Raw genomic sequence first — 25645 nt, forward strand, 5'->3', positions numbered from 1 at the left:
CCATAATACAAATTCTAACAGTCTATTCCGTAGGACTATCAGCTGTGTATCCACAAGACTTCTGCACAACACAACTGATGGTCCCAACCCCATATATAAGGCAAGAAATCCCACTTATTAAACCTGACAGGGCACACCTGTGAAGTGAAAACCATTCCCGGTGACTACCTCTTGAAGCTCATCAAGAGAATGCCAAGAGTGTGCAAAGCAGTCATCAAAGCAAAAGGTGGCTATTTTGAAGAACCTAGAATATAAGACATAATTTCAGTTGTTTCACACTTTTTTGTTAAGTATATTATTCCACATGTGTTAATTCATAGTTTTGATGCCTTCAGTGTGAATGTACAATTTTCATAGTCATGAAAATACAGAAAAATCTTTAAATGAGAAGGTGTACCCAAACTTTTGGTCTGTACTGTATCTTTAAGGGCATGGTGTGGGGATGTGCTGCAGAAGACCGGAGAAGATGGAAGTCTGCAGAGACGGCTGTGGATGAGAAAACTCATGGAGTCTGGACAAGATGAAGAAGAAAAGGAGAATGTCTCCAGTGACGACGTCTTCTATCAGGTACCTGGATATAAATGTTTTTTGTGATACTGACCAATTCTCATATTTTTATTTGTTAGGAATATTAAAGGGGATGTCCAAGTTTGTGATGAGTCTGCAGTCATTCTAGTGCACACTGCACGCTGTCAGGATTCTCTCGTGCTGGCGATTTACATACATGTGGTCACGTGCCGACTAGACATGTGTGACCTCACTCAATGAAAATAAACTGAGCGAGGCCGGGCACGTCTAGTCGGAATGTGGCCAGAACTACACAAATCACATACTTGTGCAATGGAGAATCCTGAAAATGTGCAGTGCATGCACTGTGAGAATTCCGAAGCTGCAGTCGTCTATTCAATGTTTGCAGACATCTTAGCACTTACAGAGGCCGCTGGAATCTTCAGTTTTATTGCTTTGGACGGGAGCTGCAACTAAATAGTTAAAATCAATCAGTAGCATCTCTTTAAAATATGTATTTTCGCCTGTGTCCAGACTTTAGGGACCCCCGGAGCGTCTGCTCTGCTGATGGGTGAGGTGGAGACTTGTGGTTCTTGTGGTTTGTAGGCTGAGTCTGACGGATCCTCCGCGCTGCTCGCTCCCCAGACGGTTCTGCAGCCTCTGAGCGTCAGTTATGTCTCCGGTGTGGATGAGAACGTACGAGGAATATCGCCAGACACGGGGGGTCCCGTATGATTAGGACATTGCATCTGGACAGTGCGGAGACCACAGGCAGGTAAGGCGAGGGGATCCTGCCCGTCACATATACACAGCACACACAGGGGGGCGCTACAGGAATGTCTGCTGCTAAACCAGATCTCTTGGATCACACAGATCACAAAACAACTGGTTATAAGGGAACTTACATATTAAATATGTTCCATCGTTTACACGCAGGTGATAGATCATCAATATAGATCGATGGCAGGACAGTGTTCACATTGGATGTACATTACATGTGGGATTATCCAATACAGAAATATAGATAGAAGAAGATAGATAATAGTTAGATAATAGATATGGGATAGATAGATAGATAGATAGATAGATAGATAGATAGATAGATAGATAATAGACAGATGATAGATAATAGATAGATAATAGACAGATGATAGATAATAGATAGATAATAGATAATAGATAGATAAATAATAGATGATAAATAGATAATAGACAGATAATAGATAATAGATATAGGATAGATAGATAGATAATAGACAGATGATAGATAATGGATAGATGATAGATAGATAATAGACAGATGATAGATAGATAATAGATAGATAAATAATAGATGATAAATAGATAATAGATAGATAATAGATAACAGATAATAGACAGATGATAGATAGATAGATATTAGATAATAGATAGATAGATAATAGATGATAAATAGATATAGATGCAGAGATAGAAATGATTTCATATCTATCTATCTATCTATCTATCTATCTATCTATCTATCTATCTATCTATCTATCTATCTATCTCAATGTACAGTTCATATACATAGATTTTGTATCTTTCCACCCATGATAAATAGAATATCAGATAGATCAGGGGTGTACAGACTATTGATCCAACCGATGCAGCCTCACAGGGGCCATTATCGCCTCCTCCAAAGCAGCAAACAACTTCTGACAGACAAAAAAAAAGGCATGTTTTATCATGAGCTATTGGTCTGCAGAGAGCCCATATACTGTGCACTGGGGCCTTTCATGGCTTTGCCCGAGATCTATAGCTGATCTAAGATTTGGATAGAGTATATTGTATTTATTTATCGGTTACATTGTACACAGTTTGATACATTTGAGTTGCATTTTTGTTATGATTTGGTTATTGCGTTGCAGCATAACTTATAGATTGTGTTGTGTGTAGAAGGGAAATGATCTCTACAGTGAATATGAACAGAAAAGTTTTTTTGAAAAGTGAACAAATGCCATAGATAAGATTAGGATGTAATCCCAGAACATATAGTGCTGGAGGGTGTCCGGTCTGTAGCACCGAATAACTGTTCACAACATTCACAATTCTATTCTATGAGTTGGTGAAGAGGTAAAACAAGGGAGAATCTCATGGGTGCCAATGACTTTGACATTGATATGCACGATATCAATGGTAACTGACCACAAACTCCGCGCCAGTTTCTTACATTGTGATGGCCGCCGCCTCGTTATTAAAGCCTTCTGCCCTAATGTTGGGCGCTGCTGTCCAGAACATGTTCACGGACGGTGGGGGAACTAGACCAAACTCCTCCATTATCCACTGAGCACAGGGAACCATCAAAGGTGCAATGTTCTTAGGATTAGCAAATCGTGAATGGTGTCCTTAATGGGGAGAGAGGAGTCAAAAATCTCCAGTACCTCCCAGATACGACCAAATTCGTGAACCTGTCTTCAATTTAGTTTTTTTTGTTTCTGTAGAACTTTATTCTATCAAATCACATGACTAACAAGAAGCCTAATGGCATCCATAGCGCGCGAGCTTCACCTGACTCTGTGACTAACGCGTTTTGTGTGTAAACCACATAGACACAAATGGGGAATTTTACAGCAAGTGTCTGTTATGTGCGGAGCCTCAAAGGAACATAAGATGGGACATAATAGATAAAACACATTGAAGCAACATTCCTGTCAATCTCCAAAATCTATGTCTAATCTCATAATCAACAACAAAATCCAATTATTTATTATTTATTTATTATTGTATTAATATATTAATTAGATATTTGTATGTATATTAATATTAATGTAATTATATTAGTATATATTATTAATTAATATTATTATTATTATTATTCTTTTATTGCTATTTTATTTATTATTATTATTATTATTATTATTATTGCAATGGGAGAACAAACTGATCCTGAAAACACAGAAAACTACTCTATGACCACAGCTCTTTGTAAAAATGGTGATTTCAGGGCATGCGGAGACCCCCAACCATCAGCTGTAGTCTGAACTGTCATAGCCCAGCAGCGCCTCTCCAGGAGACATGTCGCATTACACTATGATCATAGATCTATCAAGTCCTGCAGGTTGGACATGAGAATTTTGAGACCCTACAAATTAATTTACAACTCCTTGGTGAGTTTCTTTATAGATGTATATTGTCAGATGTGGAGAATACAAGTATTTTTTGCAATTTGCTGCTTATTAAAATTTGCAGCCTGTCCCGAGATGCTATCCTTTTTCTAATGTTTATAACTCATTGACTAGAAAACGACCACCGCCGATGTCTGGCTTGAAAGTTCTTAATTAGGAAGCAACAGTGTTTCTGGTCAACTTTAAAACAGCGCTTACAAGCTCAATAGAAAAGAGCTTGTAAGCACCGCACAAGTTTTTTTTTTTTGTTTAGCAGCGGTGGTTGGTCTCCTAGGCAACGAACTGTTAATATCTCAAGAAAGGAGGAAAAGCTAACTAAGCAGGGAATTGCAAAATTGCTTTTATGTACAATAAACTAGTAAATTTATGAAGGAAACAACCCTTTAATAAGTGTCCTAAACTAGACAATCCCTTTAACTGTGGAAGGTTGTTCGAAGAGTTATTATTTTGTAACAAGGACACAATTACATATTTGTTTTCAGCTTATGGAGAAACTTTGGTTCCCGTGGATGACACTCACTATCACTATCATGTGGAGTCCAAAGGTATCACGTGCAGGTCGGTAAATCAATGAAAGATTCAACTTTTTATTTTTTTTCTTCTGTATATTGCATTAAACTTGTTGAATATTCAGGATTTGTCACGATTTAGGCACAGGTTCCTCCATGGTTTTAGGATGTAATAATCGGTGTTATTCCACGTGCGGAAATAACGGCGCGTCTGCAGAAATAATCGCATTCATGGGTAATGGGGAAATCCCACTCGCATGTAGTGCGGAGAACAACTTTAGTAAAAGTAGAAATGAAACAGAAATTTGTTTTTTTCAGGAAATGACTTGTGTAACTCTTGTTTCATGAATTAGATGTCACTGTGAAGAAGAAAAAAAAACGGAGAACATTTATCATCACATAAATACGCAAATTGTCTCTACAGAGAGGAAGAGGACTAGAACTGTAGCGCCACCTAGTGGAAGTAGCAATCCTACAAGCCAATGCTGACCTTTTAACGAGCCTTGCAATATGCCAAATCAGAATCTCCGTTTGCAGACAAGGTGTTTTGGGCTGTTGCCGCTCTTAAGTGCAAATTATGAGATCTGATTTGGGTAGGTGAGAGGCTAAGACTGGGATCTAAGGAATAAGTTTCTCCTTAAGGACAGTGACATACCAGTATGAGGAGACTTAACTACCTTGCATGATCCTTTGGAATGCCAGAGCTGGCATGTCACTCTCCTTAAAGAGAAAACTTACCCCTTCATCATATAAAACGTCATGTATACAGGAAAGGTCAGAATGGCCTGAAAAAAAAAAAAAACATAGAACAAATACATTTATGTTGCAATCATTTTTATATGATCGAAAGTTGAGCAAAATTCTACTTTCATGTGCGATATTTGACACTTTTCTAAGTGTATCAATTAATATGCAGGAAAAAAGGTCACAAAAAGCTTTGCATTGACTTGTGACAATTGACTCAGGCTCTTATCTGACATTGGGAAGTGTATTTGTGCTCGTTTCGTTTGCAGAATTAGATAACTAGTGGCGGAGTAGTGATCACACTGAAGATTTGGTGCAAATTTTTCAAGTTTTGATAAATGTCGGTCAATGTATTTTTCTTTTCCTTTTTTTTTTTCCTAATTGTAAATATTATTTTTGAACGCTTCCCCTGTTGTGGCCATATTAGAGACATATGCTTCCGGTATTGTGTGTATAGTGAGTGCAGCAGTTGTGGCGCTTTATGGCATTTGCAACAAATGGGAGCCAATTCAGAGCGAAATGTCAAAGTGTCCTGTCCCAGAGAGGAGCTGTATACAGAGTCCTACCTGTGGGTAGAGCGTATCTTGCCTCATCTAGGCCTCTCTCACTACATCAGAGCTACCATTAAATTGCTAACCCTCTAATGACAATGACATAACTCTGCTAATCCAGACCCAGTCTATACAGCAAAGCTGAGAATTAATCTGCAAAACCAGCCTGAGCCTACAGTCAAGCGCGACTTTTCTCTTTATCTCTGCCAGTCACTAGGAAGAGAATAAAGCATGACTGCAGGATCAGTCTGTAGCTACGGAGACATATAAGTCTGCAGAGGTGCTGTATACACAAAACATTAAGATGATATTAAAGGAAGTTCACCACTGTGTCCTTTATCCACAGAATCCTGCCCAGCTGCTGTAATGAAGGCCAGCCCGAGCGCGGTGATAGCCCACGGTCATCCTATTAACCTCACGTGCACTCTGACGGGTAACGGCAGACCCTGCAACCTGGGATCTAAGGGGGAAATGAAAATTGAAAGACAGAAAACAATAATGCCAGGGAGAGTAAAGGAGAATTCTGTCATTGCACAAGACCTCCGACCTCCTCCTGGTGCCACGGTTTACGAGTGCTGGAAATGTAAAATGCTCTGTGTGATAACCGTATTTGCTGGATGTAAGTATCAGAAAGTGTACCATGGGCACTATAATGACCTGGATTTTCCTGACAGTCTATAGACAATTGGTTTTCTAAACTAGACAACCCCTTTAATAATGTATAATATCACAGTGCATCTATAAGGACTCCATGGAGCCACATACAGTCTGTATACCGCCATATGGCGCTCTCTGCGGCATCCGATGGAGCAAAACCATGAGCCCCCCCTCCCCCAAGGAATCCAATTAATACCAAGGAAACTATCTGGGTTTTATGTTTTCTGCCCTCATTTCATACTGCCTTGAACATGAGTTATTTTGTCTTTCAAGATCCCCCAGATAAACCGAGTTCTGTGGCTTGTGAACAGGATGGAGAATTAGGAAACCTTTCCTGTTCCTGGGAATCTGGACGAAAAACACTCATTGGAACAACCTGGATTTTGCAGTTGAGTATTTGTCAGATCGCCAATATTCTGCACTGATTATTTTTAGACTGAAGCAGAGCTCCAACCCCCTGCTGTGCCATAAAATGGAACATATCATTGTTTGCAGCCACCACCAGAGGGAGCTTATGAGTGAGAAAGCTTTGTGTATACAGCCAGCTCCTTAGCTCCCTCTAGTGGTGACTGGGGGAAATCAACATTTTATGCCTTAAAGAAATTGTCCAGTTATTATTATTATTATATAATGAAGATGAGTGACTAAACTATTACAGTTGTATCTTCCAGGCTATTGAAGAAAACAGATATTGTGATGGTTTCCAGCTTTTACAGCTCACAAACAAATCAGTCTGCGGTGCTGCCGGTCTCCATCTCTGTCGGTGATGAATTCACAGCTCTGGTGCGAGCATCAAACGACTTGGGAGAAAACGTCTCGATGCCTCACACATTCTCTTACATTGATGCAGGTGAGTGGCTGAACAACAGCGAGTACAGGGCAGAGCCATGGGGGTGTCCAGAGGCAGCAATCGCCCCAGGAGCCCGGTGCCTTACGGGGCCAAATTGTCCATATATCCTCGCCCTCCGCACCAGCATTGGTCACGTGATGTTGGCGCTGTGTCTGACGGCGCTCGCGTGTCATTATGTCATCTGAGCGCTGCAGCCAATCAGACGTTGGAATGACGCCAGTCCAGCAGCTGAGTACAGGGAGCTTTTTTCACATGGCGCTCTGATACATTAACAAAAGGGTTGTCCAAGAAGTGTACAACTCCTATGTTGGGGTTTTTGGTTTGGAAATTGCTTTTTTTCTTAAAATTCCCCGAGTTTTAGTTGCTGCAAAGATCCTCCTCGATCAGGGCTACTCTGCAGCAAACACGTCCAGGAAGTGTTACATTTCCCTCCAGCGCCACCACTGGCAAAAATAAGTATTACATGATGCACAATGACATCAGTGGCCTCCGTGTGTCTCATGTACAGACGCGTTGGATCCTCCGGCCCCCCTTTATAGCTTTTGTCTGCTGACACATCATATGATTATAGGGCAAACATCTTCTACAATGCCGCAGCCTCTGCACCTATGAAAGCGGACGCTGTGCACATTCTGTAATAATAGGAGATCTCTCTACATCTGGAGGGTTTGTGGTCGGGGACAGGAAAAGTGAAGGTAATTGTGAGTAGCGGAGTATGGCTTCCTGCGTTCTCACTGACTGTCACCAGTTACTTTAATGAATAAGTAAATGTTTAACCCTTTATCGGAGGGGGTCCGGGTCCTGAGATCTCCACCGATCGCTCAGAAGATCGCAAGAAGTGCTGAGCACTTCTCTGAGATCTTTAGGCTGGACATAGTGCATTACATGGGGTCTCCAGTGTCCCAGGCTTTTTAAGGCAATACTTGTAATACCAGTGTCCATTTTTTGCTCTTTTTTGATTCCCACTGCTCCAGGAATACTCACGTGTTGGGTCTGATCGCTGCCCCTCTTATAACGCCGCTGCTTTATTATACACATGTAGCTTCAGGGTCACAATACAAAATCTGCAGCGGACCCCGACAATCTGTGCCTCTGTGACTGACGGTCTGCGGAGCATCGTCAGGCACCAGGAGGTCCATCTGGTGCCTCTGCGCCCCCTTTAGTTTTGCATCCCTTTAACTACGAGTCAGTAAACTGTAACACATGTTCCTTCCATGTCGCAGTGAGGCCGTGTCCGCCGAGTGGGGTGACGGTGACCTGTGACACGTCCCATAGCTGTACGGTGACCGTACACACCCAGCAGGAGGTCCGACACTTCTGGCTACGGTATCGCATCACCAACGAGAGAGCTTGGAAGCAGGTAATGCTCAGTGTTTGCTCCCCCAGGCATATGGTATATGGACATATAGTGCATACATTGCCGCACGGTGTCTTATTGTAAGAGACAAATAATATAGTGCCATATACAGTAACACTCCTATGAAGTTGCATCAATGTCGATGCTCTGCGGTGCCGCCATCCAGTGCAGAACCATTATACGGCACAGCGCCACCAGACAGTGTGAAAATACTACTGACATACAGTGGTCAACCATAGCAATCAGTGCCATGCCCTGTCTGTATAATGCTGCTAAACGGGCGCAGGCTTGTGGCACCAGGCGATCTATAGGGGTCACATGTTGGTTAGTGGTGTCCTATGGGCCTTCCCTGCTGATCGCAGAGGGGTCTGAACGCTGAGACCGTTACCGATCGCTTTATTCGCTTTATTTATTTACGTGCTTTATTCATTGTCTATGGGACTTCTAGAGATCGCCGAGCTCCGCACCCTGCTCTACTAGTGCAATTCTGAACCCTGTTCCTGTGATCAGTGGGGTCCCAAAAGTCAAACCCCAATCAATCCTGACCCACCACACTGAGATCACAACCCTATAGGAACTGATAGCTGACCAGTGTGCTCTTCCCCATAAAGATGGCAAATGATTGCCCCTTATAAGAGCAAAAACGAATTGCCTCAATAAACAGAGGCGCCCCTGATGTTTGTGCAGCACCCTGTCCCCAATAAACAGTAGTGCTCACAGTAATACAATTCAGTTATAGAAATCCACCACTAGAGGGAGCGCTGGAGTCAGTGGGAGCAATGTAGAGATGCAGCAGATGCCCTCCAGTGGCAGGGGAGCAATGTGGAGATGCAGCAGATGCCCTCTAGTGGCAGGGGAGCAATGTAGAGATGCAGCAGATGCCCTCCAGTGGCGGGGGAGCAATGTGGAGATGCAGCAGACGCCCTCTAGTGGCAGGGGAGCAATGTAGAGATGCAGCAGATGCCCTCCAGTGGCGGGGGAGCAATGTGGAGATGCAGCAGACGCCCTCTAGTGGCGGGGGAGCAATGTAGAGATGCAGCAGATGCCCTCCAGTGGCGGGGGAGCAATGTGGAGATGCAGCAGATGCCCTCCAGTGGCGGGGGAGCAATGTAGAGATGCAGCAGATGCCCTCCAGTGGCGGGGGAGCAATGTGGAGATGCAGCAGATGCCCTCTAGTGGCGGGGGAGCAATGTAGAGATGCAGCAGATGCCCTCCAGTGGCGGGGGAGCAATGTGGAGATGCAGCAGATGCCCTCCAGTGGCAGGGGAGCAATGTGGAGATGCAGCAGATGCCCTCCAGTGGCGGGGGAGCAATGTGGAGATGCAGCAGACGCCCTCTAGTGGCGGGGGAGCAATGTAGAGATGCAGCAGATGCCCTCCAGTGGCGGGGGAGCAATGTGGAGATGCAGCAGATGCCCTCTAGTGGCGGGGGAGCAATGTAGAGATGCAGCAGATGCCCTCCAGTGGCGGGGGAGCAATGTGGAGATGCAGCAGATGCCCTCCAGTGGCAGGGGAGCAATGTGGAGATGCAGCAGATGCCCTCTAGTGGCAGGGAGCAATGTGGAGATGCAGCAGACGCCCTCTAGTGGCGGGGGAGCAATGTAGAGATGCAGCAGATGCCCTCCAGTGGCGGGGGAGCAATGTGGAGATGCAGCAATGTGGAGATGCAGCAGATGCCCTCTAGTGGCTGGGGAGCAATGTGGAGATGCAGCAGATGCCCTCTAGTGGCAGGGGAGCAATGTGGAGATGCAGCAGATGCCCTCTAGTGGCGGGGGAGCAATGTGGAGATACAGCAGACGCCCTCTAGTGGCGGGGAGCAATGTGGAGATGCAGCAGACGCCCTCTAGTGGCGGGGGAGCAATGTGGAGATGCAGCAGACGCCTTCTAGTGGCGGGGAGCAATGTGGAGATGCAGCAGACGCCCTCTAGTGGCGGGGAGCAATGTGGAGATGCAGCAGACGCCCTCTAGTGGCGGGGGAGCAATGTGGAGATGCAGCAGACGCCCTCTAGTGGCAGGGGAGCAATGTGGAGATGCAGCAGACGCCCTCTAGTGGCAGGGGAGCAATGTGGAGATGCAGCAGACGCCCTCTAGTGGCGGGGGAGCAATGTGGAGATGCAGCAGACGCCCTCTAGTGGCGGGGGAGCAATGTGGAGATGCAGCAGATGCCCTCTAGTGGCGGGGGAGCAATGTAGAGATGCAGCAGATGCCCTCCAGTGGCGGGGGAGCAATGTGGAGATGCAGCAGATGCCCTCCAGTGGCAGGGGAGCAATGTGGAGATGCAGCAGATGCCCTCTAGTGGCAGGGGAGCAATGTGGAGATGCAGCAGACGCCCTCTAGTGGCGGGGGAGCAATGTAGAGATGCAGCAGATGCCCTCCAGTGGCGGGGGAGCAATGTGGAGATGCAGCAATGTGGAGATGCAGCAGATGCCCTCTAGTGGCGGGGAGCAATGTGGAGATGCAGCAGACGCCCTCTAGTGGCGGGGGAGCAATGTGGAGATGCAGCAGACGCCCTCTAGTGGCGGGGGAGCAATGTGGAGATGCAGCAGACGCCCTCTAGTGGCAGGGGAGCAATGTGGAGATGCAGCAGACGCCCTCTAGTGGCAGGGGAGCAATGTGGAGATGCAGCAGACTCCCTCTAGTGGCAGGGGAGCAATGTGGAGATGCAGCAGACGCCCTCTAGTGGCAGGGGAGCAATGTGGAGATGCAGCAGACGCCCTCTAGTGGCAGGGGAGCAATGTGGAGATGCAGCAGACGCCCTCTAGTGGCAGGGGAGCAATGTGGAGATGCAGCAGACGCCCTCTAGTGGCAGGGGAGCAATGTGGAGATGCAGCAGACGCCCTCTAGTGGCAGGGGAGCAATGTGGAGATGCAGCAGACGCCCTCTAGTGGCGGGGGAGCAATGTGGAGATGCAGCAGGCGCCCTCTAGTGGCGGGGGAGCAATGTGGAGATGCAGCAGACGCCCTCTAGTGGCGGGGGAGCAATGTGGAGATGCAGCAGGCGCCCTCTAGTGGCGGGGAAGCAATGTGGAGATGCAGCAGGCGCCCTCTAATGGCAGTGGAGCAATATGGAGATGCAGCAGACGCCCTCTAGTGGCAGGGGAGCAATGTGGAGATGCAGCAGACGCCCTCTAGTGGCAGGGGAGCAATGTGGAGATGCAGCAGACGCCCTCTAGTGGCGGGGGAGCAATGTGACTGCAGCAGGCGCCCTCTAGTGGCGGGGGAGCAATGTGACTGCAGCAGACGCCCTCTAGTAGCAGGGGAGCAATGTGGAGATGCAGCAGACGCCCTCTAGTAGCAGGGGAGCAATGTGGAGATGCAGCAGGCGCCCTCTAGTGGCGGGGGAGCAATGTGGAGATGCAGCAGACGCCCTCTAGTGGCGGCTGCTTCCAACCTTGTGCAGGAAAGAAACTCCAATAATGTCCTCATTTCAGATGACTATAGAGTGTGAGTCCACAGCTGGAATTGTGACCGATGTTCTTCTCGGCTGCAGGTGGAAATCCTGAACAACAGATCCCGGACTCTGCACGATTTACGTCCTCTGTCACAATATGAGTTCCAGGCAGCTTGTAAATATGTGATCAACAGAGGAAAGTGGAGCAAGTGGAGCGGCGCGATCACCCACCAGACCCCAGAGGACGGTAAAAATGGAGGCCAAACTGTATCAAAACTGGGTAGAGACTACAGCAGGGCTAAGATATGAGGTGGGAATGTGTCATCAGAAAAATGGCCAATAATTGAAATTGTTTTTGTTAAAGATAATTTTTTATGTTAACTATCTAGTAAAGAGAGGAGGAGGTGAGCTGTGACATCACCTATTGTGAATGGTGGATCCTGTGTTATCTACTGTATATAGAGGTGTTATCAGTCATTGTACAGGGGGAGGAGGTGAGCTGTGACATCACCTATTGTGAATGGTGGATCCTGTGTTATCTACTGTATATAGAGGTGTTATCAGTCATTGTACAGGGGGAGGAGGAGGTGAGCTGTGACATCACCTATTGTGAATGGTGGATCCTGTATTATCAGCTGTATACAGAGGTGTTAACAGTCATTGTACAGGAGGAGGAGGTGACCTGTGATATCACCTATTGTGAATGGTGTATCCTGTTATCTACTGTATATAGAGGTGTTATCAGTCATTGTACAGGGGGAGGAGGAGGTGAGCTGTGACATCACCTATTGTGAATGGTGGATCCTGTATTATCAGCTGTATACAGAGGTGTTATCAGTCATTGTACAGGAGGAGGAGGTGACCTGTGATATCACCTATTGTGAATGGTGTATCCTGTTATCTACTGTATACAGAGGTGTTATCAGTCATTGTACAGCAGGAGGAGCTGCTGTGACCTCCCTTCACCCACAAAAATTGGAGAGGAGCTGTGCACTTGTGTTCCTTCTTGCCCCTACTTAAGTGCCAGCTTTAATATGGAAGCTTGGCCTTCCGTTGCAGCGATTTTATCACTGGGTCTGTGTAACATTGTTGTGTCATGTGAGCACTGCAGCCAATCTGTAGCCACTGACTGGTTGCAGCCTGTATTATGTTTTCAGCGTTACACTAGCCTATGGTATCCGCTGTGTGAGCCGAGTGTCAGTGCTCTGATCCTTTCACATTAGAGAATCGGAGCAGAGGTGCAGAGGAGACAAGAAATTAATTTCTCCGTCTCCTTCATTCCCAGTGTCCAAGGGAATCGCACTGCACTTTGGTGACATCCGAGTGCAGTGCGATGTTTCACACGAACACATGAATTTATATGGGTGGGTGCGATCAAAATTTTGCATGCAATCGTAGCGGTGTGCAGCAATTTTTTTTCCTGTCTTATCGTGAGCCGATCAGAGAAGGAAAAAAAATGCAATTGAGAACAGACGTGTAGGATTACATTGGTACGAATGCATTCCGATTTCTAATCAGATTGTATTTTCCTGATTTAATTGCAAGTGTGAACGAGCCCTAAGTGTTCACACTGACGACTGATGAGCTGCAGACGATCAGTGACTGCAGGAGGTCAGTATACATGGGTTTTATGTTCTATGGGGCACTGAATGGGTTAAACAGGAGTCGTCACTTGTACAAGTATTACAAATAATGTTTGGTAGGGGAGTGAAACAAATTGCATTAGGGAGCAGGAGCTTCATTGACAGGTCTGCTGGGACTTGTAGTGTGACCGGAAATGGATAGCTGTCGGCCGGAGACTGCTGCAATCTCTGTATATCTATTGTCTGATTTGTTTCCTTCTTTTTTTTTAGCTCCACATGGAAAACTTACAGCGTGGTACAAATTAGAGAGGCGCAACAAAGTCACCATTTTCTGGAAGGTAAAGCTGCCCAACGTGGGACCCCGCGCCCGACCCCGGATATTGCAGCCTATCCGCTATAGGAAAGGAACAACTGATACTTTGTTATTTCCGGGGGCTTCCCTTCTTTACTGTTCTTTGGGTTAGTGTCGCCTCTCGTCCTCGCAGACCCTGCACCGGGCAGAAGCCGTTTTCCCCGCGATGCTCCTTTAATAACAGTGTTCCAAAGACAATTTGCAGGTTGTCACATCCATTAACGTAATGATGCCTTTTAAAACGAGTAACAGGTTCCCTTTAAGCGATAAAGCCTACAAATGGCGGAATGTATGAGGACCCTCATCGTTCTCTTTGTAATTACTCAGGGGGTCCAGTATCAGGAGTAATAATTACACTGTATCACCAATAACAATAAAGGGTTATTCCCAGAGTAGTGAGTTCTCCCCTATTTATGGGATAGGTGATAATTTACTGGTGACCGGTGGTCTGACTGCTGGGACCCCCAATGATCCTAATAACGGGGATCTGCAGAGTGCAGACTGGAGCGGAGTTGCGTATGCTCGACTTTGTGGGACTGTTGGAAACAACCAATGAATGCAGCCGAGCCCGAGCATGCTCACTGCTGCTCCATGACGACCGGCCTCCGCGGAGCCCAGTTCTCGGCCTCCCAGTGATCAGTCATGGCCTCTTCTGTGGGTGCGAATAACGTCCTCGAAGCCATCTGCTTATTACTGTGCGGGTCTGCTTTCCCCTCTGGATGTGTCCATACCCCAGACGTTAGTAGCAGATCATTTACAGGAGATCCTGGGATCTGACAGTCTCTGCTGGACCAGAAGTGATGACATCACAACCACCGGTGATCTGCCTGCTGAGGCCACTGATTGGCTGCTGGGCCAGATCAGGATGTAATCGCTCCCGATCCGTGGAGACTGTCGGAGCGTCAGCGATGGGGTGAGAAGCGGATTCCAGGGGTGGATAGGAGGTTTTACTCTCTTTATCTTTCTCCATGCCGGCGTCCACCTTTAAAACTTGCCGGAGAACCCCTTTAAGTCCTGCATGTTGTTCGGTACGGCCTCAATGGATCAGACTTGATCGAGATCTGGGAATCTGTAGACGCGTCATTGATCTGTTGAGAGTGACCCGGCCCAGAAATAGGGAATAAATGAGATTGTTCTTCTGCTTCCTGTGATTGGGAGAATAGAAACGTTTCAGACGTGGGATATGGACGGGCGTCAGATTTGGGCGCAGATGTCGGATTCAGCCGGTGTGAACAAGGCTTATTCGATTTCAGCCCCTCGGTGAATATGGGATTTACTAGATCCTATAAAAAAGTGTTTGTTTTGCCAATCTCCCCTTTTCTTTCTTTCTTCTTGCAGTACATGAATTTATCGGAGTTCAGGGGTCAGATACGATTTTACCAAGTGACCGTTCAGGACAACGAGCGTCCTGGGGTTTATGTGCAGAACTGCACAGACACTCGGCTAAGCAGGAACATTGACACGGACGGCTGCGTGATTACGGTGTCCGCTCACAACTCCATGGGCAGCTCCTCTCCTGCGTACATCAGGGTCTCCACTCGCAGCCTCGGGGGTAAGTCTGATATAGGAAAGTACCTGCCGATCCTTCTGGGGAGCGAGCTGGGTAGGTACATTGCTCCCATTGACTTCAACGAGGGCTGCATATACAGTGTATGCTGTGAGCGCCCCCTAGTGGTGGCTGCAGGAAGGTAACATTTCATAAGTAACAATCTTTGGATTTGCACTGCTTGTCCTGGTCATAAGGGGGCGCTGTTAACGTGTATGCGTTAATTGGCATAATGCCTTTAAGGGGTTGTCCAGGGATAGGAAAAACATGTCTGCTTTCATCCAAAAACAGCATCGCACCCATCTGTAGATTGTGTGTAGTATTACAGCTCATTTAATTAATGGAGTTGGGCTGCAATACCAAACACAACCTCTAGACAGGTGTGGCGCTATTTTATTTAATTTTTTCTTAAGAAAGCAGCTGTGTCTTTCTAACCCTGTAAGATTTAAGGAGATTTTCCAGGATTAAAAGAAAGTGTGTATTTTTTCATTTTCACAGAACAGCGCCAATTTTATCCCCAGGTTGCGTCTGGTATTGCAGTTCATCCCCAGGCACTTATAGAGTTTGCTTTTTGCAATGCAATGATTGCTGTTTTTTAAAAACAATTTAATGTGACCCTGAAAACACCCTTTAAAAAAACATTAAGACACCGGTTATATAAGAGCAGACCTGTATGTAGACGAAGTTAAAAGGAGTTGTCGGCTTTTCATCCATATTTGTCACAAGTGCACCTTTAAATTAAGCAAATGTAAAAACATATATTTTCCCGCTCTCATTGATCAGTTGTAATTTGTAGGTGAACTTGGCAGTAAGTGTTTAATGTTTATGCAGCGCCCCCACAGGTGGAATGGGGCATTACACTGTCCATTCACATCACTGTATGGTCTGTGTAATGCAGGAGAAGCAACCTGTCTATTATCCTGAAAAGATCGGGATCCCTCGACACTTAAAAAAAATTGTTTTTCTAAAGTAGACACAAACGAAACACTTTTTGGTGATTTTTCAATTATTTCTTATTTAATTTCTAAGGGTTCCCAGCCCCCACCAATGTCATCTCCATAACCAGCAGCCCAGAAAACATCACCCTCCGCTGGGAGCTGCCATATAAAACCGAATCGGCTGACGATCAAGTAGTAACATGGAAAGATCCTACAGAAATGGATCAAAGCCGTACAAACTGGATCATGGTCCCCAAACAGAACAGATCGGTAACCATATCAGGTAACCACTAGGAGGCGCCACTGATCTGACAGTATTTGTTTTTTTGCAAATTTGTCTTCCATGAATGTAATTTTCAAAAATCTGAAACACTAAAATTTCAGCATTTTATAATATTCTAGGTTTTATGCATTGGTCGATATTGTGCTGTTTTTGCACAGATCTTTTTATCTCCGGTATTTTACATTATATGGCCTTAATGTTCGGCGTCTTACTCCTGTCCTGCTCTTTTCTGTGCAGGTCACCTCAGGCCCCATATCTGTTATCAGTTCTCCGTCTACCTGCTGCGGGGAGGAAGAGCCGGACCCCCTGGCATCACGGGGGGGTCTACTCAGCAGACTGGTATGAATAGGTCTGGATGGCCGCTGTGTCGCCATCATACCTAAGCTCCCTTCCTTCTATACATCATTCTGGTGTCTCCACAGCGCCCCTGAGTGGTCCGGACTTTAAATATAAAATGCACAAGAACAATTCTGTCCTGGTGACGTGGCAGGAGACCCCCGCTGAGGAGCAGATGGGGTGCATCACCCACTACAGCATCTACCTTAGGGCTGCGACACAGGGGACTCGCATCATTAACAGTGAGTGACCTAGAAAACGGCATTGTAGAGGCTGGGAATAATGTGTAAATGTACGTATGTTTGTGTGTGTATGTATAATATGTGTGTATATATATATATATATATATATAATGTTGAAGGGTCGGGGTCGCACCTGCACGTCTCCTCTGCAACGGGATTGCCGTTTTATGGCCAGACTGAATGACTGACTGTGAATATGGCAGAACAGTGGGGGGAGGCTCCTGCTGCAGCCTGGTACCTACAGTAATTAGACAGTATCAGTTTCCATAATTTTTTGCATTTTCTTAATTAAGGCAAAATCAAGAGACGATATTGAGGAGGGATCACTATAGAGTTCTTTACTCCATATTTTAAGCAGAGATACAGAGTATCGGGACTCTGCAGCCGGGTCATTGACTGCCTATAACGCATTGATCAAGATTCTTCGCATGGACCTTATTTTTTTTTTTTATTATTATTATGTCAGTACCTTCCCACCAGTCCAGCCTTTACCAGTACAAGATTGAGAACCTGGAGAATAATGTCCACTACTCTTTGGAGATGACGAGCTCGAATGGTGCTGGAGAGAGTCCTCCGAGTCCACTGATATCGGCCTACGTCCAGCCCGATGAGAAGAACACGGATACAGGTTTCCACTTACATCAAGTGTTGCATTTCTACACCCTAATAATGGTGACATTCTGTGAGGGTCACTCACTTTAGAGAAGCTGCAAGGCAGAGGATAGACACTAGTCATCTGTTATCCTAATAGCTCAATAAGCTGAGAGTTTGTGTATGGGGGAGAGGGGAATGACAGCCATCACCGATGTATGGGGGGAGCCGGGAGTGGGGAATGTGGGGTATCACCGATGTATGGGGGGCCGGGAGAGAGGAATGTTGGCTCATCGATGTATGGGGGGCCGGGAGAGGGGAATGGCGGCTATCACCGATGTATGGGGGGCCGGGAGAGGGGAATGGTGGCTATCACCGATGTATGGGGGAGCCGGGAGAGGGGAATGGTGGCTATCACCGATGTATGGGGGAGCCGGGAGAGGAGAATGGCAGCTATCACCGATGTATGGGGGAGCCGGGAGTGGGGAATGTGGGGTATCACCGATGTATGGGGGGAGCCGGGAGAGGGGAATGGCGGCTATCACCGATGTATGGGGGAGCCGGGAGAGGGGAATGTTGGCTCACAGATGTATGGGGGAGCCGGGAGTGGGGAATGTGGGGTATCACCGATGTATGGGGGGGAGCCGGGAGAGGGGAATGGCAGCTATCACCGATGTATGGGGGGCCGGGAGAGAGGAATGTTGGCTCATCGATGTATGGGGGGCCGGGAGAGGGGAATGGTGGCTATCACCGATGTATGGGGGCAGTCGGGAGAGGGGAATGGTGGCTATCACCGATGTATGGGGGCAGTCGGGAGAGGGGAATGGCGGCTATCACCGATGTATGGGGGAGCCGGGAGAGGGGAATGGTGGCTATCACCGATGTATGGGGGAGCCGGGAGAGGAGAATGTGGGGTATCACCGATGTATGGGGGAGCCGGGAGTGGGGAATGTGGGGTATCACCGATGTATGGGGGAGCCGGGAGTGGGGAATGTGGGGTATCACCGATGTATGGGGGGAGCCGGGAGAGGGGAATGGTGGCTATCACCGATGTATGGGGGAGCCGGGAGAGGGGAATGTGGGGTATCACCGATGTATGGGGGGGAGCCGGGAGAGGGGAATGGCAGCTATCACCGATGTATGGGGGAGCCGGGAGAGGGGAATGGCGGCTATTACCGATGTATGGGGGAGCTGGGAGAGGGGAATGGTGGCTATCACCGATGTATGGGGGAGCCGGGAGTGGGGAATGTGGGGTATCACCGATGTATGGGGGGAGCCGGGAGAGGGGAATGGCAGCTATCACCGATGTATGGGGGAGCCGGGAGAGGGGAATGGCAGCTATCACCGATGTATGGGGGGCCGGGAGTGGGGAATGTGGGGTATCACCGATGTATGGGGGAGCCGGGAGAGGGGAATGGCGGCTATCACCGATGTATGGGGGAGCCGGGAGAGGGGAATGGCGGCTATTACCGATGTATGGGGGAGCCGGGAGAGGGGAATGGCAGCCATCACCGATGTATGGGGGAGCCGGGAGAGGGGAATGGCGGCTATTACCGATGTATGGGGGAGCTGGGAGAGGGGAATGGTGGCTATCACCGATGTATGGGGGCAGCCGGGAGAGGAGAATGGCGGCTATCACCGATGTATGGGGGAGCCGGGAGAGGGGAATGGTGGCTATCACCGATGTATGGGGGCAGCCGGGAGAGGAGAATGGCGGCTATCACCGATGTATGGGGGAGCCGGGAGAGGGGAATGGTGGCTATCACCGATGTATGGGGGCAGCCGGGAGAGGGGAATGGCAGCTATCACCGATGTATGGGGGCAGCCGGGAGAGGAGAATGGCGGCTATCACCGATGTATGGGGGCAGCCGGGAGAGGGGAATGGCGGCTATCACCGATGTATGGGGGAGCCGGGAGAGGGGAATGGCAGCTATCACCAATGTATGGGGGCAGCCGGGAGAGGAGAATGTGGGGTATCACCGATGTATGGGGGAGCCGGGAGAGGAGAATGTGGGGTATCACCGATGTATGGGGGAGCCGGGAGAGGGGAATGGCAGCTATCACCAATGTATGGGGGTAGCCGGGAGAGGGGAATGGCAGCTATCACCGATGTGTGGGGGCTGCTGGGAGAGGAGAATGTGGGGTATCACCTATGTATGGGGGGCAGCTGGGAGAGGGCACAGTCGCCGCTATGACCTATGTGTGGGGTTATACTGGAGAATGGGCCGTCCGCTATCATCTATGTATGGAGGGAGCAGGGACCATCCACTATCTCGTATGTATGGGAACCCTTATATCACATGACGATGGCCATCTGCATTCACAAAATTAGGAGTGTTAGGAGGGCGGATAGGCTCTATATAGAATGTACCTGTAATCTCCAGTGCATCCATGGAATAAGACTATTTCTGGACAATATATGACTTCTAGCCTGCCGTTTTCCCCTCTGTATACCCTACTCACTACTTCTGCAGTTTACTTCCGCTCTCCATAAACTTCTATAGACAGCAGGTATAATTTGGTTCCTTCACTGAAGAGAAAATTGAGAGTAAAACTGATCAGTTCAGAGTGAAAAATGGCTGATAAGACTGAAAAGATCCATTTTTTTTTCTAATAAGATACACGAGATTAAAAATGTGGCGTCATCCAATAATCTCACATTTTCGTTTCAGAGGACACAATGGTGGTCGTGTTTGTGGTCGTCCTCCTCGTCATCGGTTTCCTGATTAGCATTTTAATTGAAAAACAGAGGTAATATGAATTCCGTTACTCTCCTTTGTTTTATAGGGGACTTATCCCATGACTGCCATTTTTTTATGACCGGTCACTGGTGTACTATAGACTAGCGTCAGATGTTGCTAATTTGCAGCAGATTAAGCACTTAGTTTTTTAATTAAAAAAAAAAAACAACAGATTTTCCTGCTTTATATTTATAGACAAATTAATTGTTTAAGGGTCAGAAAATTGTTCATTTTTTGCAATTTTTTTTTTCTCTCCTTCGTCCAATAACCGTAACTTTTTACATTTCTGCCTTATGAGGACGTGTTTTTTGCAGGACAAGGTGTAGTTTTTAATGCCAACATTCATTTTCCATGTAATGTGTTGATAAACAGGAGAGAAAAAAAAAATTCCAAGCGGGATGAAATGGTTAAAAATAAACGGGATTATCCCGGTCAATGCTTTTACGGAGATACGAAGACTTGCAAATATTTATTATACTGTATATAAGGTCAGAGCTGAAGGCGTTGGCACCTCTGACACTGTTCGAGAAAATGAAGTATTCCTCCCAGAGAAATATTGTAAATCACATGTGCTTTGTTCTACGCATGTGTAACAAAACGTGTAAGTGCAATAATCTTGTGGCTGAAAGACTTCATTTTCTGGAACAACGGTAACACAAAGCAAAAATAATTTGTACAAAATTAAACTTTAAATAATAATAAAAAAAAAATCTGCAACATTTATATATTTCTGTTGCTGGAGCCATGAGGGCTTCTTTTTTTTCCCCATGATGAGCTGACATTTTTATTGATACCAATTTGAGGTACATATGACATCACTTTTTTTTTTTTTTTTTTTTTTTAAGGAGCCTGCAAAGCTACAGTTCGTTAGATCGGACTTTTACTTATATAGCGACAAGTTATTTTTTCCCGCTATTTAATGGGGAGAAAATTTGCCCCTTTTTTTTTTTATAGATTTTTACACTATTTTCACATGATTTTTAGTACCCTTAAGGATCTAGAACCTGCAGTTATTTTTTATTTATTATACTTTATGGAGCAATACTTCTTGCAGCCTGTGGTTGAGCTTCATGAGATTATTAAAGGGAACCTGTCACCCCCCCAGCCGTTAGTATCTAAAAGAGCCATCTTGTACAGCACTAATGCTGCATTCTGACAAGGTGACTCTTTTAGTTCTTGTTCGTTGCACTGCAGAAATAATCGCTTTTTAAATTTGTCCCTCATACCTTCAAATCGACCAGGGCCAGGTCTTTCCCCCCTAATCCAGACGCACCACAGCTGTCACTCTGCGAGCCTGGCGCCGCCTCCTCGGCATTATTCAATTCTCCAGGTGCCTGCGCGGTCATATTCTGCCTTGTGCATGCGCAGTTGGCACTGTCCAACCACTGACATCACTTGATGTCTTGCTTACTGCGCCTGCGCGGCCCAAGAATCCCAGCCCCGTAATGTGAATAAACCATAAGAGACTGCGGGGCAGGATCTCGGGCCGTGCGTCCACGCAGGTGCAGTAAGCTAGACATCAAGTGAGGTCAGTGGTCGGGCAGCGCGAATTGCGCATGCCCAAGGCAGAATATGATCGCGCAGGCGCCTGGAGAATTGAATAACGCCGAGGAGGCGGCGCCAGGCTCACAGAGTGACGGCTGTGTTGCGTCTGGATTAGGGGGGAAAGACCTGCCCCCTGGACGATTTGAAGGTATGAGGGACAAATTTAAAAAGCGATTACTTCTGCAGTGCAACGAACAAGAACTAAAAGAGTCACCTTGTCAGAATGCAGCATTAGTGCTGCACAAGATGGCTCTTTTAGATATTAACGCCGGGGGGGGGGGGGTGGCAGCGAACGGACCTTCAGCCATGACCCATCCCTGGGGTCTGATGTGTGTTAGCATCAGCGTGCTTTTCATGTCAATGCAGCGGTGTCACTTCCATTAATATATTGATTTATAAATTTTCATCCCAGGCTGCAATTCTTCTTATCAAGACTCATCCCTCACTGGTGCAGGAAGCCGATCCCTGACCCAGCCAACTGCGAGTGGGCCAAGGAGTACATCTTCAACCAGGTAAAGTGAAACAGCCAGAAGATGACTTCTATGGAATAGTGCTGTGGGCAGAGGAGCAGAGCTTGTCCATCACCTAATGCTAATGGTGCCTCTACTTCTGTCTGTAAGATAGAGGATTCCCTTTCATTGTATAACTTCAGAGCTGCATTCATAGTTCTGCTGGCTGTTATATATACAGCTGGACTTTCAGCCTGTCCTAGCATAAGCATGTAGAAAAGCCGCGGAGACACCATCATGTATTTCTCAACGCAAGCAATAAATAGCCAGGTCTTTCACCAGGAAGGAACAACCACGGGAAGGGCAGCATCCAAAAATGAAAACCACCTATGCCAAAACATGGTATCCATCCACAGATGGATACCTTGTTTTGGCATAGGTGGTTTTCCTTTTTCCCATAAGGGATGGGGGCAGGGTTCTGGATCACTGCGTTGAGAAACCGTGATGGTGTCTCCGTGGTGTTGGATGTTTTGATCTCCCCGAGGTCATTCATCCTTATGTTTATTGTCCTAGCATAAGAGCTGTACCCAAGTTAATATGCTGAATTTATTAACAGGAGAAAAGTGGGATTCTTCCGAACGCTGCATCAAGTATCTCAGATAATGAAATAGAGACATTAGAAATCGAAGAGATTGACAGTGAAGACGAGGCCTCGCCGGCTGTATTCAGTTATAAAATAGACCTTATAATCAACAGGGTCGCTCAAGAGGAGAGCAAAGTACCTTCTCTTTGCTCCTGCAGTGATGTGTTAGCAGATCAGAACATGAAACCTGCACAAGGTTGTTTCTACAAATCATTAAACCCTGCACATCCGCTATCAGATTACCTGGTCCATCAAGATCTAAAATCATTGAACTACCTGGGGCACTATGAGATGAGAACCTCAGATTACCTTGAGCACTATGAGATGAGAACCTCAGACTGCCTGGGGCACCACGAGATGAGAACCTCAGACTGCCTTGTGCACCACGAGATGAGAACCTCAGAGTACCTGGGGCACCACGAGATGAGAACCTCAGAGTACCTGGGGCACCACGAGATGAGAACCTCAGACTGCCTGGGGCACCACGAGATGAGAACCTCAGACTGCCTGGTGCACCACGAGATGAGAACCTCAGAGTACCTGGGGCACCACGAGATGAGAACCTCAGAGTACCTGGGGCACCACGAGATGAGAACCTCAGACTGCCTGGTGCACCACGAGATGAGAACCTCAGACTGCCTGGTGCACCACGAGATGAGAACCTCAGACTGCCTGGTGCACCACGAGATGAGAACCTCTGACTACCTGGTGCACCACGAGATGAGAACCTCAGAGTACCTGGGGCACCACGAGATGAGAACCTCAGAGTACCTGGGGCACCACGAGATGAGAACCTCAGACTGCCTGGGGCACCACGAGATGAGAACCTCAGACTGCCTGGTGCACCACGAGATGAGAACCTCAGAGTACCTGGGGCACCACGAGATGAGAACCTCAGAGTACCTGGGGCACCACGAGATGAGAACCTCAGAGTACCTGGGGCACCACGAGATGAGAACCTCAGACTGCCTGGTGCACCACGAGATGAGAACCTCAGACTGCCTGGTGCACCACGAGATGAGAACCTCTGACTACCTGGGGCACCACGAAACGAGAACCTCAGACTACCTGGTGCACCACAAGATGAGAACCTCAGACTACCCGGGGCACAGTGATATTGAAACATCCAGCTACTTGGATCAGAATATTCGGGCATCAGAAATGTTGCCGCATCATGAAGTGAAGCAATCTCCCTACCTGTTGCACAGCAAGGTGGACTATCTGCCACCTAATCAGATCATCAACATGGAGGATCCCAGCAAAGATCCTAAAGATCAGTTCCATCACCAACTTCTGCTGCCGGCTGAAGAAAAGACCAACAACACTATTAGTCTGGACAGTGTACTTATCAACTGCCTCTAGGGGGAATTGTGGAAAAATTGGATTTTGAAGACCAACGATATCATCACTTTATTAAGGTCGTCTTGTATTGAGACTTCAAGAGCGCTTCCAATACCTAAATGCTTCACAAATCAAACAAACCTTGCAAAGTCAGAGGCATCCATAGGTCAGCGCCCGCATCATAGACGATTGGTCTGAGATACAGAAAACACTATTAACAATGATATGCCACCGCCGCCATCTACTGAAAAATACATGGCATTACACCCAAGTTTCTATGTAAAGGGCATAAGGTGGCAGATTTCTTTATGCAAAGTACCACATTTTCAAGGGAAAAGAACAGTCACTTCCAGAGCATAAAACTTTTTTTTTTTTTTTTTTGTTATCTCATACAACTCACATTTGTTTGAGATGTCCAGGACTGAAAAAAAACGTTCCATGTGGGTTGTTTCTGCAACGGATGCATTCACCCAAATGGAGCGTGCCGTAATCAGATGCATAATCTTTACACTGGTTGGGGAGGAAGAGTTAACCAAATAAAATGAACCATAAGTCTGGTTTAATGAGCATAGACGTGTGAGAGGGTTTGGTGTTTTTTTTACTACTCACTAGACACTAGCTAAAATGCAAGAAAATGAAACGTGGCTAAACGGAGTTGCAAAATGCACCTGATTGTTTGCAGAACTAAATGTTTTAATCTTGCACATTATCTGTCATGAACCAGCCAGGCAGAGTGTAACACATCTAACAAATTAGGCCACATTGATAATAGAGCGCACTTCTTCCTGTATTACAGGCTTAAAGGCAACGGCCAGTTTTGAGATTTAGTTAAAAACTGCAAAAAAAAAAAAAAAAGGCCTAATGCAACCAGTACATTTTCATCAGCTTTCTTCATTTTCAGACCACAGCACGCAGTTTGGACAAAGAGATAGAATATTAAAAATAAAATCCAGAAAATCACATTGTATAAATTTAGTTGCATTTTGCAGTGAGATAAGTATTTGATCCCCTACCAACCATTAAGGCTATGTGCACACGATGCGGATTTTGCTGCAGGTCCGCAACAGTGGGAAACCGAAAATGCTGTGCACGTGCTGCGGAATAAAACACGCGGAAACGCAGCGGTTTACATTCCGCAGTATGTCAATTCTTTGTGCGGAATCCACAGCGGTTTTACACCTGCTCCATAATAGAAAACCGTAGGTGTAAAACCGCAGTGGAATCCGCACAAACACCGAGGTAAATCTGCAGGAAAAACGCGGTGTTCTTGCCGTGCGGATTTATCAAATCTGCTGCGGAAAAATCTACGTGTGCACATAGCCTAAGAGTTCTGGCTCCTACAGAA

At 46.7% G+C, this 25645-nt stretch overlaps 1 protein-coding gene across 1 annotated transcript; it reads left to right on the forward strand.

The window, feature by feature from the left end:
* The first annotated feature begins 1168 nt into the window (after positions 1–1168).
* On the forward strand, positions 1169–25207 carry IL12RB2 (interleukin 12 receptor subunit beta 2). The gene is made up of 17 exons (XM_069738230.1): positions 1169–1282; positions 3473–3635; positions 4136–4211; positions 5804–6076; positions 6388–6502; positions 6786–6964; positions 8188–8324; positions 11810–11957; positions 13564–13631; positions 14984–15197; positions 16221–16412; positions 16650–16751; positions 16835–16990; positions 17457–17618; positions 20254–20332; positions 22280–22379; positions 22933–25207. The coding sequence occupies exons 2-17, from the start codon at positions 3594–3596 to the stop codon at positions 24319–24321; spliced, it is 3432 nt and encodes a 1143-aa protein (XP_069594331.1). The 5' UTR covers positions 1169–1282; positions 3473–3593; the 3' UTR covers positions 24322–25207.
* The last annotated feature ends 438 nt before the right edge of the window (positions 25208–25645 follow it).

Source organism: Ranitomeya imitator, chromosome 8 (genome assembly GCF_032444005.1).
Source record: "Ranitomeya imitator isolate aRanImi1 chromosome 8, aRanImi1.pri, whole genome shotgun sequence".
Taxonomy (NCBI): domain Eukaryota; kingdom Metazoa; phylum Chordata; class Amphibia; order Anura; family Dendrobatidae; genus Ranitomeya; species Ranitomeya imitator.

Excerpts from the sequence above, each read along its gene's own strand:
- IL12RB2 (XM_069738230.1), top strand. The coding sequence starts at position 3,594 with ATGAGAATTTTGAGACCCTACAAATTAATTTACAACTCCTTG. Across the intron at positions 3,636-4,135 it reads AATTAATTTACAACTCCTTG|CTTATGGAGAAACTTTGGTT; the intron begins GTGAGTTTCTTT and ends ATTTGTTTTCAG. Across the intron at positions 6,503-6,785 it reads GGAACAACCTGGATTTTGCA|GCTATTGAAGAAAACAGATA; the intron begins GTTGAGTATTTG and ends TGTATCTTCCAG.